The sequence below is a fragment of the Neodiprion virginianus genome, chromosome 2 (genome assembly GCF_021901495.1).
Source record: "Neodiprion virginianus isolate iyNeoVirg1 chromosome 2, iyNeoVirg1.1, whole genome shotgun sequence".
In the NCBI taxonomy this organism is placed as follows: domain Eukaryota; kingdom Metazoa; phylum Arthropoda; class Insecta; order Hymenoptera; family Diprionidae; genus Neodiprion; species Neodiprion virginianus.
In genome coordinates, this window is record NC_060878.1 from 41,567,585 (window position 1) to 41,582,422 (window position 14,838).

Genomic DNA, 14,838 nt, shown 5'->3' on the forward strand with positions numbered 1-14,838 from the left:
TGCTTGATATGTGTATTGCTCTGTCCTGTACGACTTCCAGGTGCCCAGCGTAAAACCACACGCAACGCTTTATTCCGGTGAAATCTGTGGGAGTACTCATTTTTCATACATTGCGTCAAAGCATGACTCATCGCTCACTTCCTTATAAATCCTGTTTATATTCAATAAGACGTCACTTCAAATACTCGTTAAACCGCTATACGGTTTTCCTAAACCTCCCCACTCCCCGCGAGGTTTTTCCGTTACTTGTTGTGTTGCTGAAATATATGCTATTGCATCATATTGGAAATTGAAATTGTATCGAGTGTTCCCCCCGAGAATGTGAGGTATCTGGGTTGGGTTCTATAAAATGAGTAATAAACAAGATTTACGTAATAATTATATGTATATTTCAAATTACTCTACACAGCTTAGTAAATATTTTTCAGATTATGAGTGCCTGGAAGTGTCACATACTTATATTGTATGTACAGACAATTATCAAGATACAGGAATATCATTACAGAAAAATAGTCCACATCGCTTTTAGACTATTGATGTGAATTATTTTTATCTCGACGAAACCGAATCAGAACTGAACGAGATATAAGATTTACTATTTCTCTTTCATATTTCAAAAACTAGATAATTGCCTGATACGAAATAATAAAAGTATATGGCAGAGCACTCTAGTATTTAGACTTCATTTTTAACTAAAAACTAATACACTTACGTTTTCTAATATATGTGTATGAGGGGCGATGTTTAGTAAAATAATGAGTGTTAACAAAACCAATCCATTGTTTCTGCTGCCACCCACTTTGAAAAGACAATTTCTTATTCAACAAAATCTACATGTTATTGTAAACTACTGGCTATCATCTGTGGATAATTGTGTTAGTGCCCAGTAACACGTTTGGCAGTGACGATTATACGATGAATGTAACAAGGGATTGATATTACCATAACGTACTTTTCTGCATTGTCAATACTTAAAAAAAAAAAAAAAACGGAAAAGAATGGAGTGATAACGTTTACAATGTCAGCCAATTCAATTGACCAATGCTTAAGCACGTTCGCCTCTGATTCGTCGAGCTAACTGTATATCTTTGGGCATAATAGTGACCCGCTTAGCGTGAATGGCGCACAAGTTGGTATCTTCAAAAAGACCAACTAGGTAAGCCTCAGATGCTTCTTGCAGAGCTCCAATTGCCGCACTCTGGAAACGAAGATCAGTCTTGAAGTCCTGGGCAATTTCACGAACAAGACGCTGGAAGGGTAGTTTCCTGATCAGTAATTCTGTAGATTTCTGGTATCTCCTGATCTCACGCAGAGCCACGGTTCCAGGCCTAAGATGAGAAAATCAGTGAAATTACGTTATTAGCATTTCATGTTTTCAGTAGCAATTATTATTACATTTTGGCAAAATTCATCCATCTTTTAACAAATTGTATGAAAGATTTTTTACATGCCTGTAACGATGGGGTTTTTTCACTCCACCAGTTGAAGGTGCACTCTTGCGGGCAGCTTTTGTGGCTAGCTGTTTACGAGGAGCCTTTCCTCCCGTCGATTTACGGGCAGTTTGCTTGGTACGAGCCATTTCTAAGGAGAACCAGATTATTCTAGGTAACTTAGATATCTCGAGTGTGAGTGTAACGCGAGAATATTCCCGTGTGTACGTGACAGTTGAGAATTGAATTTTTACCATATAGTACAATAATATACGTGATAAAAAGCTTCACAATGAAATTCAACGCGTTATGCGCATAACGTTCGTTCTTACATTCGTATTTTACTCCAATGAAATTGGAAAAATTATTGCAGTCTCCAAGATAAATGTGTCAATAATTTCCCTCCAAAATGTTTCACATAGACAAAATGGCGGTAGGTGTGCAACGGTTGTTGCCAGTGTAACGACGCGTTTGGGATAAATTGCAATCCAAGTTTTATCTGGTGCCACCCGACAAAATGGGCACAGAGTTTGTCAGCACTTCGAAGTGGCAATACGCAATCTCAGAAAATAAACGATCGTATATATTAAGATTTTTACCTTACGATTGTATGAAGGTGCGGCGGTAACGTTTTTCTACGGTCCTGACACAGGGAAGAATTCAAAGCAACTGATCCCCAATTTACCACAGTGTACGAAGAGTGAAGCAGCCAGCGCACGAACTCAATAATCAAGAGCTTAGTCGCGTGGAGGGGGCAGGCGTCTGCTGACAACAGTGAGTGCTGATATTGCTGATTCCGCTCCTGCGATCTTGGAGTGGGGGATCATAAGGGTTGAACGGGTTGAATTTGGGAAACCCTGTTCGCCATCTTCCACCGCTAGAGGCGCTACAGAGATAAACTACGTGCTCCGAATAAATTTCGTTATTATACCATTGAGTTCGGATGTATAAAGACTGCTAGCCTTATGCACTCTGCTTCGTGGGTGACCGCATGGTAAGGGAACTGAAGGGTTGCGGGGGAAAGTGCAATATTCGTGTCGATCCGATGAGACCAGTCGGTAAGTCCAGAGCAATGGGATTATCGCCAGAACTACTTTCGTTTCTATTCTAGGGGCTGAACTTCTTTATACATTATGTCCAGTCCATAATTCTACGGCGACCTTAGAGCGCATAAATATTACATTTTTTAAATGTAAAATTCACGATTTGTTATCGTTTGATGTTTATTTTAACGTGTACATTGACTGATTCATTATAACTAAAGATGTAAAGTCGGATACCCTTGATCAAATTTTTGTGACTAGTTTTCGGGGGATAGGTGGAATAATTCTTCAATCAACGGTATTGGTTTGCGGTATTCAAATTCAGCGCCTGACGTCGCAAGCGACGGCAATTCGGTAGTCAAAGGCTGTGAGCGACTCATCTCGACTGGTCGAGATCTGCGAGTGAACGTCGAAGGTGCCGGTCGGCATCATTCGTTGTCTGGTACGTCCTTAGAGTGCGGGAAGCTGCGCACTTTTGCGCACCAAAATCTAGATTGCTCTTTTAAGTCCGTATCGCATAATTCGATCAGCGTATTTCTGCTAAGTTTACATTCGGCAATAGAAATGCGACCACGGACGCGTGGACCAAAGAACAATGATTTAGGTAGATGTTATAATAGACCGTAAATACTGGAGAAGGTGAGCTTAGTATAATATCGTGGCTTTGGCTATATTGTGTGAAATTTCACTTTTGATGAACTTGTATCTTTACGTGGTGTAATGTGTTTTGGTGCTCTGTTTGCACATTTTTAGTAAATGCGTAACTGTGAGCGGAGTTTCATCTGAATTTCATCCCGAGTTTCGGATGATCCATTTTACCGATACTCCCTTGTGGGTCGTTCGCTTTAAAGTCTTGTTATTTCTTTTTTCATTTTTGACTATTACTGTATCTTCTGATGGGATAAATGCCGATGTTTACCAATTTTGCGAGTTCGTCTACGGGTTTTCCACTCAGTGTAAGTATGCGCATGCAGTCAAACTCGATCAACGAAAAAAAATTCGCTTATCTACAGTAAAAACAATTTTCAGATGATCTACAATAAATATAATCACCGAATAACATCAATTAAAAAACAACATGAGTATATGCATTATGAATGTAAATTGAGACATCGACTTCACATCCAGTGCATATATTTTATTAACAGTGTTTCGACATGACCGCTTACAGTACATCGTACACAAACTAATGCAAATAACATAGAAGCCAAGTGATTTTGATACTGACGGACAAACGTAAATGCTTTGACTATAGGTACACCGTAAATGGGTATAACTCAAGCCTACTGCGGCTAGTCACTCCAATATTTTTTTGGAATCTCTGGATAACTTGTGAAATTGACTATTGGTAAATAGACTTTCATAGAGGTAGACATAATTATCTCGTAACCGCACCAGCCGATGCCAAAGATTCACGTTTCTCAACTTGTCACTAATTTTCAATCCCGGGACAGCATTCTTAAAAATAATTTGGTCAAATCTCAATTAAGTATCAATCTACTCATGCGAACTGAAAACCTATCTTTACATAGTAATTAACAATATTATGCGACAAATTATGAAAGGAGAAGAAAATGAAATGACAGATTCACATACCTTTTCGACATTATGGATCTGATTTTCCTGAAGATACTTCAAATGGAAGAAAAGCTCGTAAGCCCAGCCGTCAATGGCTTCGGTTTTTCGTATAGCATGGATCAAAGTAGGCGTCGGAGGCGTGAAATTCAAAGCAAGCGCTTGTAGCCAGCGCTTCAACTGTAACATTATAGGTATATTATACATAGAACATAATGTTGCACAACTCGCAAGAACTGAGATTCCAATCTTAGATTTCATAAAAACTGTATAAAAAACAATTGAAATCACTTTTGTTGTATCCGCGATAAGCTGAGCCACGGCTGGTCTCATTATTCTCATGCAATTGTCGAGCGTCGAACCGAGATCAGTCTGCATTAATTTCATCGACGCTCTACTTTCCGGTAGCGACCAAATTATCGAAGCGCCACATTTAGCGCTCATAATATCTCCGCGCTGTATTAAGCTATGTAAATAGATATGCGATTAAGAAGATATAACTTCGGTTATTCAGGGTGTAAAATTCGCAGTTCGACAAAATACCGCGTCTTACTAATCCCTTAGCATGGTGAGAGCATGATTTGCGATGTATTGAGTCGGCCTGATTACTGTATTTTTTGTACAAGCCGCAAGACTGTTTGATAGAAAAGCCAGGATATGTGCCAGAGGTCCTGGACGACGTCGAAAATTTATTTGATCTGATCTTCGCGAACGGTGATGATTTCTCTTTGATAATCCATGACGTTGAATAGGTCGGCTTGAGTTTGATTCGGAGCATAATGCATCTGCTGGTTTATCATTACATAGTCAAACACGATTGTGTACCGAAAGGTTGAACAAAATATGTGAATATTAGACGAATCAATAGTTAACAAGATTATCCGTACTTGCGATAATTAAAAATGTACGTATATCTTTTTTTTTCTTACAATTCACATGGTCATTCTCCAAACTGGTTTCATTCGGAACGTATTTATTAGTCGGAATGCAAGGCACACGTATTTGGGGTTCTCTGTTTTCCGGATTTCTTTTAACGTCAACTTCCGGTACATAAGCATCAATGATATCATTTAAGGCTTTAACTTTGTTAGGAAATCCATTTAAACACGTAAGAGCCTACAGGAAAAATACTTTTCTTCAAAAAAGACGCTGTCGCATTCTGCCGAATTTATATTCAGAAGAACATTAAAAATTTTGATTGGAAAGATTTTCAAATCCACAATTTCATTTTGATAAACTATTTTGTAATGAAGACTGCGAATCACTTACCTCGCGCTGCAGTCGGTCTAGATACGATGCCTCACTTTCGTAATCCATTATATCGGTTTCTACTGAATTAAAAATTTCCTTTTTTTTATTCATAAAACAATGTTTTTCTATTTTTTTGCTGAAATTCGATGTTTGTTCTGTGACAGCTAAATTTTGTATGAAAAATTTCTCCTCAAACAAAACCAAAACAAAAATTGTCCGCTTTGAGTTTGTGAAATCGGATGTTTATAATACTATAGCTACAAGCACCGCGTGTATTGTTACATTATTCTATTTTCATTTATTCGTTTCACGTTTCAAAATACAAGGTTAAATCAAAAGTTATACGTATGCTATATGTATATTATATTTAGAGCCATATAATCAGCCATGACGAAACCAATCACAACACCTTCCAGATCTATGATCGTTATACATACCGACATAACGAAAGAAAGAAATTTAGGTATATTTTTGCTGTGTGATTTCTGACAGAATAAAAAAAATCGTAGACTCAATACTGATGGTAAAAAGTATCAGATGAAAGTAGAGGGCACAAATTATTCTACGCCCTGTAAGTACTTTCATTACTTTCGACACAGTTGAATTCTTGTTGCAAATAAATAAAGTACTTCTGAACCGTAAATTTTCAAGAAATATACCAATGTGAACATCAAAGAAATGTTCACTCTTTAAACCTTCTCCAGTTCTTCTTCAATTGCCAAATCTTCATTAAGAGCACACCTATATTAATAAATACAAATATCATGTCTTTTGGGTATGTTGTAAAAAATTACGTACTTCAAGTTAAGATACTTTGAATTATAGATATATTTTCCAGTGATGAAGAAGTTTTCTTTCTGGGTTTAGTAAGATTGATAATGATGATTTGGGTCGTAGTTTTATAATTACTATTCAATGGAGTCTGTCTATTTTTTAGAGTCTAATTAATCTCAAATTCTTATAAATTAAGTCGACGATCATGATTTACTAATCACTCGAGAAAATTAATTTGTCGATTCTGAATTGCTGATCGCATGTACATACATGCAGGAAGCATTTCATATCAAACCCCACAGGAACGATAACTTAAACGATATATGATAACCTTTTTGATAATTGAAGAAAAAAGGAGATAGATTTCGCAATAAACAGAAATTATTTGCTTAAAAGCAAGCAAATAAGCAAAAGTGTGTTTATACATATACTTATCTATGCAGTGGATGGAACCTAGTTCAAATTAAAACATGTTCAGATCCTACAACCCATACATGGCGAAAACAGTTTTTTTTTTTGTTTTTTTTTTTTAAGATTTAGAACACATTACAATAATGAAAGGGTTCAAGTAGTGGTGGTAGTGGTAAGATGTTTGTAACGTAATTCTGATTTCATTGAAAAGCAAGATTTCTTAGTTTTATCGTTCATCATTTTTTACCACATCATACTCTCTGAGGTTTAAATTAGAATAAAGTTTGCACTCATATGTGAGGGCGATGTTGATTTTTCCTTAATACAAGGATTCAGCGTTTGTCGATCGAGGCCGCTTTATCTTCTCAAGATTTTTTATAACTATGTCGTGTAACGAACAGTAACGGTTACGAACTTCACACATCACCAGCCATAAGCTGAGGTATTCCTTTTCGTCCAATTCTTGAACCGAGCGCCTGTAGTCAATGATGTGTGGATATTTGGCTACTTTACTTACAATTTTACCTCTTGATATGAAGTACCTAGAAAAAAGCATTTCATTATTGTTATATGTCATCATTTTCAATTATGCCGTGTTTTACGAGACATGCGCAACATTTCTTACCTCGAAATTTGATCAAAGAATGCTGCAGCTTCGCTTTCAACTGATTGGATTTCAGCTAAAGTGTCTTCCTGGATTGAGACACCAAAATTGTTTCCATCTTCAATTTTTGGAATCATAAACGAAATCCACATTTTCAGCTGTAGAAACAATGTGAAGGAAAATAAATAAACAAAACGTAGCGACATTTCTCGACCGAGATAATAAATGATTAACATATATGGGGAAACTAGCATTACATAAGACATAGATTTTTAAATCAATATGCTATGTTCTTCTCAATTATCTCAGGAGTTGTTGTTTTCAATTTTTCGCGGTTTTATAACCTTTTCCTCAATAATATACTTACAAGGTTGGAATCCTCGACAAGTTGCCTGATGTACGGCTTGGCAATACGAATCAGTTCACAGAGTGGTTTGTTACATGGTACGGGTCCGCTGGGGAGAACCATAACTTTGGTACCGCTGGCCTCAATATCGTTCAAATTGTTCTCCAGCTTCAGTTTTTTTGTTGCTGGTCCATCGTCGGAATGATTAAGCGAAATTGGATCTGGGATAGGGACATTCAAATCCTGATGTACATCGGAAAGTTCACGGTTGCAGAAGCTCGGTGTTTCCAAAAGCTCATTAAGCTTCATTATCTTCTCAGGAAAGCCTTTTATGATCAATTGTTCCGCCTGATGTTTGTATGAAAAAACATTTTAATAGCAAATGGTTAGGGGATCAGTGTAGCGTTCGAAATAGATTCGGTACTGCTGTTAAACTTTCGATTCAAATTGTAAGGTTCATTAACTGTTGTTTCGACTTAAGTGGATATTGATTACCTTCGTTTTAAGCGAATCTTTGTATTCCTGGACCTGCAAGGAGAATTAATAATTAACATTTTGTATAAATTCAGTAGCAGATTCACTTTCATGCATGTTTTACTCAACTTATTCTCAAATACCTCAGTTTCAGTAAAAGCATCTTTCGAACCTTTTGATTCATTGCTTGGAACAGGGCGAAAAAATAACGGCAACATTTCTGCTAATTTCAAGTGATTTTTACGTTGTTAATTTTTTTACGCTACTTCTATGCCTGAATACGGTATATGTTTAATTAATTTGTCATTTTTTATTAGTGGTGACATGACTTACGAATTTTGGCAGGTTATTGAGAAATTTTTGTCGTCAAACAAATGAATTCGTTAAAATTCAATTTTATTAATATCTAATATCTGCAGGTAAGTATGATATCATTCGAAGGACATGTAGACAAAATTATACCTTGCAACTTGTGTGATACATGAAGAAAATTTCTAACAACAGACTATTTTTTATAAGGCAGCGACGCTTCATGACGGCAGATCATGGCTGAAAAATATACGCGTCATAATCACAAGGAAGTGTTAAAAGTTTTGTCAACTGAAACGCAGGTTCGACTTGTAAATGTAACAATAATAATCTACATATTTGTAAAAAAAAACGTGAAAAATTTCCGCGATAGGCAAGTATGCGGACTAAACTTTCCAATTTATATTGTACGTACGGCGCAATGTGCACGATTTAAGGTTAGGTTAGGTTAATAGCACAGTAGAACGGTGATTTTTAAGCGGCATTGTAGAAAGTGAATAGTGAATAAGGATTTTACAAAATTTAGGATCGTGTACTATGATCGATAATGGGTAAGGAAAGTTTGACAATTACCACATTTGTTGGTGCCATCGTGAAACACAAAACAATACTAAGCCGAGCTGTAACCTGTAACCCTACCGGTCGATGTTGGCACTAGTTAAAAACCAGTTATATTTCACCTTTCTAAGAACTCTTGGGACTAAAATTTTGCACAGGAAGGGTTAGACGGACGTCTTAGGTGTTGTTAACAAACAAATTACCTTCTGCAACGTTGAATCAGCCATTATAACACTTAGTAAAAAATATAACTTATAAAATATAACCACACTCTTTCCCTCGTTGAAACGTGCAACTTCAAACCTGTAAGTGGTCTCTGCTTCCAACAGGAAGTTGTCAATGAGTTTTGGAACGCTCTAGTCAAATCAAAAACCAACTAACTATATCAGTGTCTTCAGTAAACAACAATCGCATTGATATTCACATTTATTCACTGAAAATTGGCCAACATTCAATGATTAGGCATATTCCAATGGTACTAAAATCATTCCAAGCACTTTATATATTCTCCATTCACACGATGAACCTCGATCTGATCTTGATATTCCGCAAGTCAGTTGACTCATCTTCGATTTCACGAAACGCTGCAACCAAAACGCGCAACTGTGTCTTTATTAATACAAAACAGTATACATAGTTTAACACATTAATGTGGCAACGTTTGTAAATATGTAGCGATTCACGCTATAGAGTTGTACATGAAATCAGTCGTTTTTAACTATGATTAAAAAAAATTTGTATAATGCACGGACATCACTAATCCTTTAAAGACGTAGCTTTGTGTACATTATTTAAGCGTTTCTAATTTTTAAATCAATATGTTGCAGCATACGCTGTCGTAAAAATATTTCACTTGATTAAAATCGAGTAAGGTAAGATAAAATGACTCAACGATTTGGTACAACGTTGATCCGGTGTATTTTTGAATATTCGCCTTTCTTGTATAATCGCGCCTGTAAAATCGAAGAGACTCAGCAACTCGATTATTAGATTCGATTTAAAAGCCTCGAATTGTGACAGATGAGAATTGAGACGTGCAAGGAATGATAAACAAATGCATACTTTGAAGCTGAATAACCGAATCACTGGTGGAATAAACTCAAAGATAAACAATCTCAAATTATTGACTCAAGTCTCACGGCCGACGGCATGTACTTGACATTAGTCGAATGGATACGTGTTGATAAGATAATACATTTCCTATGATAACGATCTCTTCACGTATTAGCAACAGGAAATAACAGCGCGTTAGTTATTGAGAATTGGTTTAATTGAATTAAGGATGACGAACGAACCAGGTACCTCAAAAGATGATCATCCACCTAATGATGTTGGAGGGATACCTTGTAAGTGTTCATCAATATCTTACTAGGCGTATTCATCGTACTTCATAGACAACCATTTTTTAAGTCCTACTCAATGAATCCGTTTGGTGTACTGTTAAAATGCAAAAATAGCATTGTGTAAGGTATTCTATAGAACCTTTCTCTTGCTTCATCATATTCATTAACACTTGTCGATACATTTTCAAAAGATCATACTGAAGTCTCGGTGTATTGTTATAGCAAATACATCCAGCGAATTAGATGTATCAAATGTGGAAAAACATTGGGGATTAACAATGAGGCGTCCATCAGTACAACGGAAACATGCACAGCATGCTCGATATATGCCGTCCAGAACTTTAGGTGAATATTATTATTGAGTCTCCATGTTTATTTATCAATGAAAGAAGAGTATCTAACGAGATACTTTTGTCCTGTGTTTTTTCAAACATTTCATTATTTCAGTCGGTTTGAATGAGGAGACAAAACATGAACGGCACGGACGGACAAACGCGCTTCTATATGCTACCATGAGAGCTCATCGAGAACCTGTCTCACCAACAGAAGATCGTGCAATGAACATAGCGAGCCGCATGGAGTTGGACGACGAACTAATGCACGATGATCCTATATCAGAACTTCTCAGAATAGAGAAACTGCGAGACATGCCACAGTGTCTTACTGTGAAAAGGACAATTAAGGCTAGGCTTACGACATCTGTCAGCGAAAATAAAAAGAAAAGGAAACCGATCAGCTTTTGGAAGCGACTGAAATACAAAACCAGTATGAGTTTTACCAAGGTGACAATTGGAATGCAGAATTTTTTCATGCTGTTTAAACTAAGTCCAGAGGATTTTGTACCTTAAAAATGAATATTTTTAAGCTCTGCCGATTTCTAAGTTACACAGTTTTGTGTGAACTATGTCTAATTGTTTTAAAGAATGATTTATTTCAATGTCAGGATTTGTGAGGCCTCAACTTTTTAGCTAGAGATAGTCTAATTTCAAAATTAACCACACATTCTACCATCAATTCTCAATACAAGAGGCACTGTCACTCATACATAACAACTCATTAGACATACTAGCACCTAAAAATACTTTTGAATGCAGATTGGTATGGCAATGCGTGAGGTCGCATCGACTATGGAGCTGTGGTATCACTCGATCAAAGCAATCGAGGGTCATTTTGGTAGCGGGGTAGCTACTTACTTCAAATTTCTGCGCTGGTTATTCATTTCAAACACCATATGCTGTGTCTTGAGGTACTAGTATCTTCAACTATATGAATCGTACACACTTGTAGTTTGATTTCACATGATTTATACTTTTAGTTTGGGATTCATCGTCCTACCGCAGTCTTTGTTGGAAGCGTATTCAGATACGGCATTCAGTGGATGGGATCTTTTAACAGGAACTGTAAGTCTGCTGACTAAGAGTAATAAGAGTTATTGAAAACTTGAAAGATCAGGTGTAAGGAAAATAATCCAGCTTTCTTGACTAAATCAATTATATCTTTAGTCGTTACTTTTAACGGTAATTTTAATAACTGAAAAATGAACCTCAGTATGACAATGGAATAGAGATGGATGCCAACAACCAGTTCCATTGGACGAAAAAATTTTGGTTAATTAATAATGCAAGTAATTTCACGTTATAGGGCTTTTTTACGGATTCGATAATGTATTACGGATTTTATTCAAATGGAACAGTCTCAAAAGGATCTTACCTGACATACAGCATTCCATCAGCGTATTTTATGACGTTGTTATGTTGTTATATTTTCACTTTTCTTCTTCTTTCAATCAAGTTAGTATGCATTTATTTACGGTGTTAATCGTCTTATCATTTATCGAATTGTTTATTCATGTTTACATTTCATGCAACTCAAGCGAGGAGCAAAAACAAGTAAACGTTGCTGGCACCTTATTAATATTTTATTAATCAAAGTTGGTAAATCCAAATACTTCTTGTTCTAGAGTTGCACGTTCATATCGTAAGAATTTTATTGAAACTGCCGGTGGCTTGACTAATCTGTACGCCAGCAAAATATTTTGTGGCTGGGACTTCGGCATCGCTTCTTACAAAGCAGCAAACTTACGGTCTGCTACCATTTATGGAGAATTAAAGGAGTTATTGGGAGAAGCCCAGAAACAATCACACAAAGGCTGTGTCATCAAAACTTATGTGCTGTTAATTCAAGTAGCTGTGACGGTATTAGTAATTACTATTATGTCCAGCACTGGAGTATTACTATGGAAATTATTGACCCAGTACACAGTGGACTACAGTCAAACCGTCTTTACTTTGCTTGTACCATTATCTATTACGACTGTCATGAACCTATATCCAGCGTTTTTCTCATGGCTGGTTAGTATTCAATGTAATAATACATAGGCATGCATACTTTGTAAGCTGAAAGTGGAAATTGACAGCGTTCATTTATGAGTTGTCGACGTTTGTTCCATTAATCATTGTTGTTATTATTACTTGTAGGCTCAATACGAAGGCTATGCGAGTAAACGCACAACTCTCTACGTAACAATGATAAGAACCTATATTATGGAAGTTGTGATTGTTGGAGTGCTTCTAGCCTTTTGGCTCTCTCATTCAACCGAAAATTGCTGGCAGACTGCATTTACTCAGGAAATATATCGGCTAATTATTATTGACTTCATAATATCTATAGTCCTGATATTCATGGCTCAAATGATAAGATCAAAGATTTACATATTGGGATGGAAGAAAATTGGGGCACCAAGATTTGACATAGCTCGAAACACCTTGAATCTGACTTACAATCAGACACTGTTCTGGATAGCTTTCTACTTTAGTCCACCAATGTCATTCGTTATTCTTGCAAAATTGATCTTGATTTTTTATATCAAGAAATACGGAGTCTTGAATCACTGTGAACCACCATCGCGATCCTGGAGAGCTGCGCAAACGCAGACTCTTTTTTTGGCACTAGCATTTCTGTCAATGGTTGGTGTACTCACAGTTCTTGGATACATTGTGACGAATATAAAATCTCAGGATTGTGGCCCGTTTCAAGATTACGAGTACACTTGGCAAATGGTTGTTTTGGGCGTACTGCAGCTAAGAAATGACAGTCAATTCTGGGTGGTTGTTACAGGATTAGCAAAACCTGGTATCGGTGCTGCAATACTAATTGCAATGTGGTAAGTAGTTAGAACTTTAATAATAAGGAACCTTCGACTATCTACCATTAAGATATTGGAAAATAATGCTGGTGCAACAAATTTCAGCGTTGCTGTTTATTATTTGCGTGCCAAGGCTTGTGCCAGAAAAGAAATGGTTGAAATTTTACGAGGCATGTTGGTCTTGGAAGCTCAGGACAAGGAATTCCTTCTAAATGGAATATCTAGAGTGACAGAGGAACGTTAGTATCCCGAGCACTTACCTTTCCGAACACTGCACTATACTTCAATACAGGCATAGTCTCTAATTCAAAAATTTTACTTTTCATAGAATGGTTGTATCACCTGAATCCGCTACTAACACCACGACCTAGTTTGCTAACCAATCCTCAGCAGGAGCATGTCGGGGGGACTCCAGCTCGTCACCGTCGTTATAGTAAACTGAACTATCATGCCCGAAAATCAAGTATATCCTCGATAAATTATCAGGAATCAAATAATGCATTGCACAAATCATTGTCTTCTGATGCCTTTCGCGAAAGTATTGGTAATAGAAATGATCAGTACTTGGAATTGACTCAAAGGCCAAGCACGGTTTCGGACGCTAGTAGTATTCATGATTCTATAAAAAGTCGGGATGCAAACGAAGGGATCGCTCGTCAATACGACTTCTTTTAGTCAACAAGATTACACTATAGGCTTGTCTATTAGACAAGTATGGATAATTTAGTTAAGTATTGAAATTTGTATTTGTCTTTTGCTATATCGCAAAAATCTAATGGTATGGACAGTGCTGTTAAGATTACTAACTATTGGTGTTTTTTTTTTAAATGTATTCTTGAGACTGCTATGGATTGAGTAGCTGTAGCTCGTGCAGTACAGTATTATTTATATTCAAGCATTTTTACACATCGTTCTTTGATATTTTTGTGCTTTAATAACATATTTTTACATACCAGTTTTGCTATAGTATTTACGTATTATTACTTTGTGGCTCTGATACAAACTCGACCAATGTGTATGGCAAATAATTTAGATTTGGGAATAATAGAAATCACGAAAACAGACATTACAAATTCCGCGAGAGCTTCAAATTCTCTCACAAAAATTTTCACGTCAAGAACGACAACTGAGATATTCTTAATCAAAATATTAGGTGTAATGTTAGGTAATGATAAAGTTCTGCAGATCCATTCGGTATGCACACCCTACTTTATTGTGCCACAGATTGAAAGCCTATACCAAATAGTAAGTGAAATAATTTGTGATAAAGTTGAACTGTACAAACAATTTATTATCATTGAGAATAGAATCAAATGCAATGACATTGTGCCAATTTTAGTGGTAATATGATAGACTCGAATATATATATATACATAAAAATAAATATATTTTTTAACAAATATTTGTAAACACTTTTGTAACTTATCTCTAGTTTTAATCACAAATATGCCTCCAGAAATGAATAATGATTCCTATACATACACATACATATGTGTACCCCTAATTTGTTCTTACTTGACAACGGTTGTTAAGAAAATAAACATCGTACTTCAGTGACGACATATGTGCTATCGA

At 36.3% G+C, this 14,838-nt stretch overlaps 4 protein-coding genes across 8 annotated transcripts; 1 reads left to right on the top strand and 3 right to left on the bottom strand.

The window, feature by feature from the left end:
- Positions 1-366: 366 nt before the first annotated feature.
- Positions 367-2,194, bottom strand: LOC124298007 (histone H3.3A). 2 transcript variants are annotated; one of them, XM_046749524.1, is made up of 3 exons: positions 2,035-2,194; positions 1,452-1,581; positions 367-1,328 (listed from the first exon to the last, which is right to left on the bottom strand). In XM_046749524.1, exons 2-3 carry the CDS (start codon positions 1,577-1,579, stop codon positions 1,046-1,048), a joined length of 411 nt encoding a protein of 136 aa, XP_046605480.1. In that variant the 5' UTR covers positions 1,580-1,581; positions 2,035-2,194; the 3' UTR covers positions 367-1,045. The 2 variants fall into 2 exon arrangements, with proteins under 2 accessions (XP_046605480.1, XP_046605479.1); XM_046749523.1 differs by having other exon boundaries at positions 2,030-2,186.
- A 1,575-nt stretch (positions 2,195-3,769) lies between these two features.
- Positions 3,770-5,365, bottom strand: LOC124297836 (uncharacterized). The gene is made up of 6 exons (XM_046749157.1): positions 5,318-5,365; positions 4,911-5,164; positions 4,602-4,805; positions 4,340-4,514; positions 4,070-4,228; positions 3,770-3,931 (listed from the first exon to the last, which is right to left on the bottom strand). Exons 1-6 carry the CDS (start codon positions 5,363-5,365, stop codon positions 3,770-3,772), a joined length of 1,002 nt encoding a protein of 333 aa, XP_046605113.1.
- A 1,150-nt stretch (positions 5,366-6,515) lies between these two features.
- LOC124298002 (proteasome activator complex subunit 3) lies at positions 6,516-9,128 on the bottom strand. Of its 3 annotated transcripts, none has more exons than XM_046749514.1 (5): positions 8,979-9,128; positions 7,930-7,962; positions 7,456-7,782; positions 7,110-7,246; positions 6,516-7,026 (listed from the first exon to the last, which is right to left on the bottom strand). In XM_046749514.1, exons 1-5 carry the CDS (start codon positions 9,000-9,002, stop codon positions 6,804-6,806), a joined length of 744 nt encoding a protein of 247 aa, XP_046605470.1. In that variant the 5' UTR covers positions 9,003-9,128; the 3' UTR covers positions 6,516-6,803. The 3 variants fall into 3 exon arrangements, with proteins under 3 accessions (XP_046605470.1, XP_046605471.1, XP_046605469.1); XM_046749515.1 differs by lacking the exon at positions 8,979-9,128 and adding an exon at positions 8,791-8,915; XM_046749513.1 differs by lacking the exon at positions 8,979-9,128 and adding an exon at positions 8,052-8,545.
- Positions 9,129-9,354: 226 nt separating this feature from the next.
- LOC124297997 (transmembrane channel-like protein 5) lies at positions 9,355-14,838 on the top strand. 2 transcript variants are annotated; one of them, XM_046749501.1, is made up of 11 exons: positions 9,355-9,647; positions 10,057-10,121; positions 10,341-10,463; positions 10,566-10,900; positions 11,213-11,364; positions 11,434-11,518; positions 11,760-11,908; positions 12,079-12,469; positions 12,596-13,281; positions 13,369-13,502; positions 13,592-14,838. In XM_046749501.1, exons 2-11 carry the CDS (start codon positions 10,058-10,060, stop codon positions 13,936-13,938), a joined length of 2,466 nt encoding a protein of 821 aa, XP_046605457.1. In that variant the 5' UTR covers positions 9,355-9,647; position 10,057; the 3' UTR covers positions 13,939-14,838. The 2 variants fall into 2 exon arrangements, with proteins under 2 accessions (XP_046605457.1, XP_046605458.1); XM_046749502.1 differs by lacking the exons at positions 9,355-9,647; positions 10,057-10,121 and adding an exon at positions 10,158-10,243.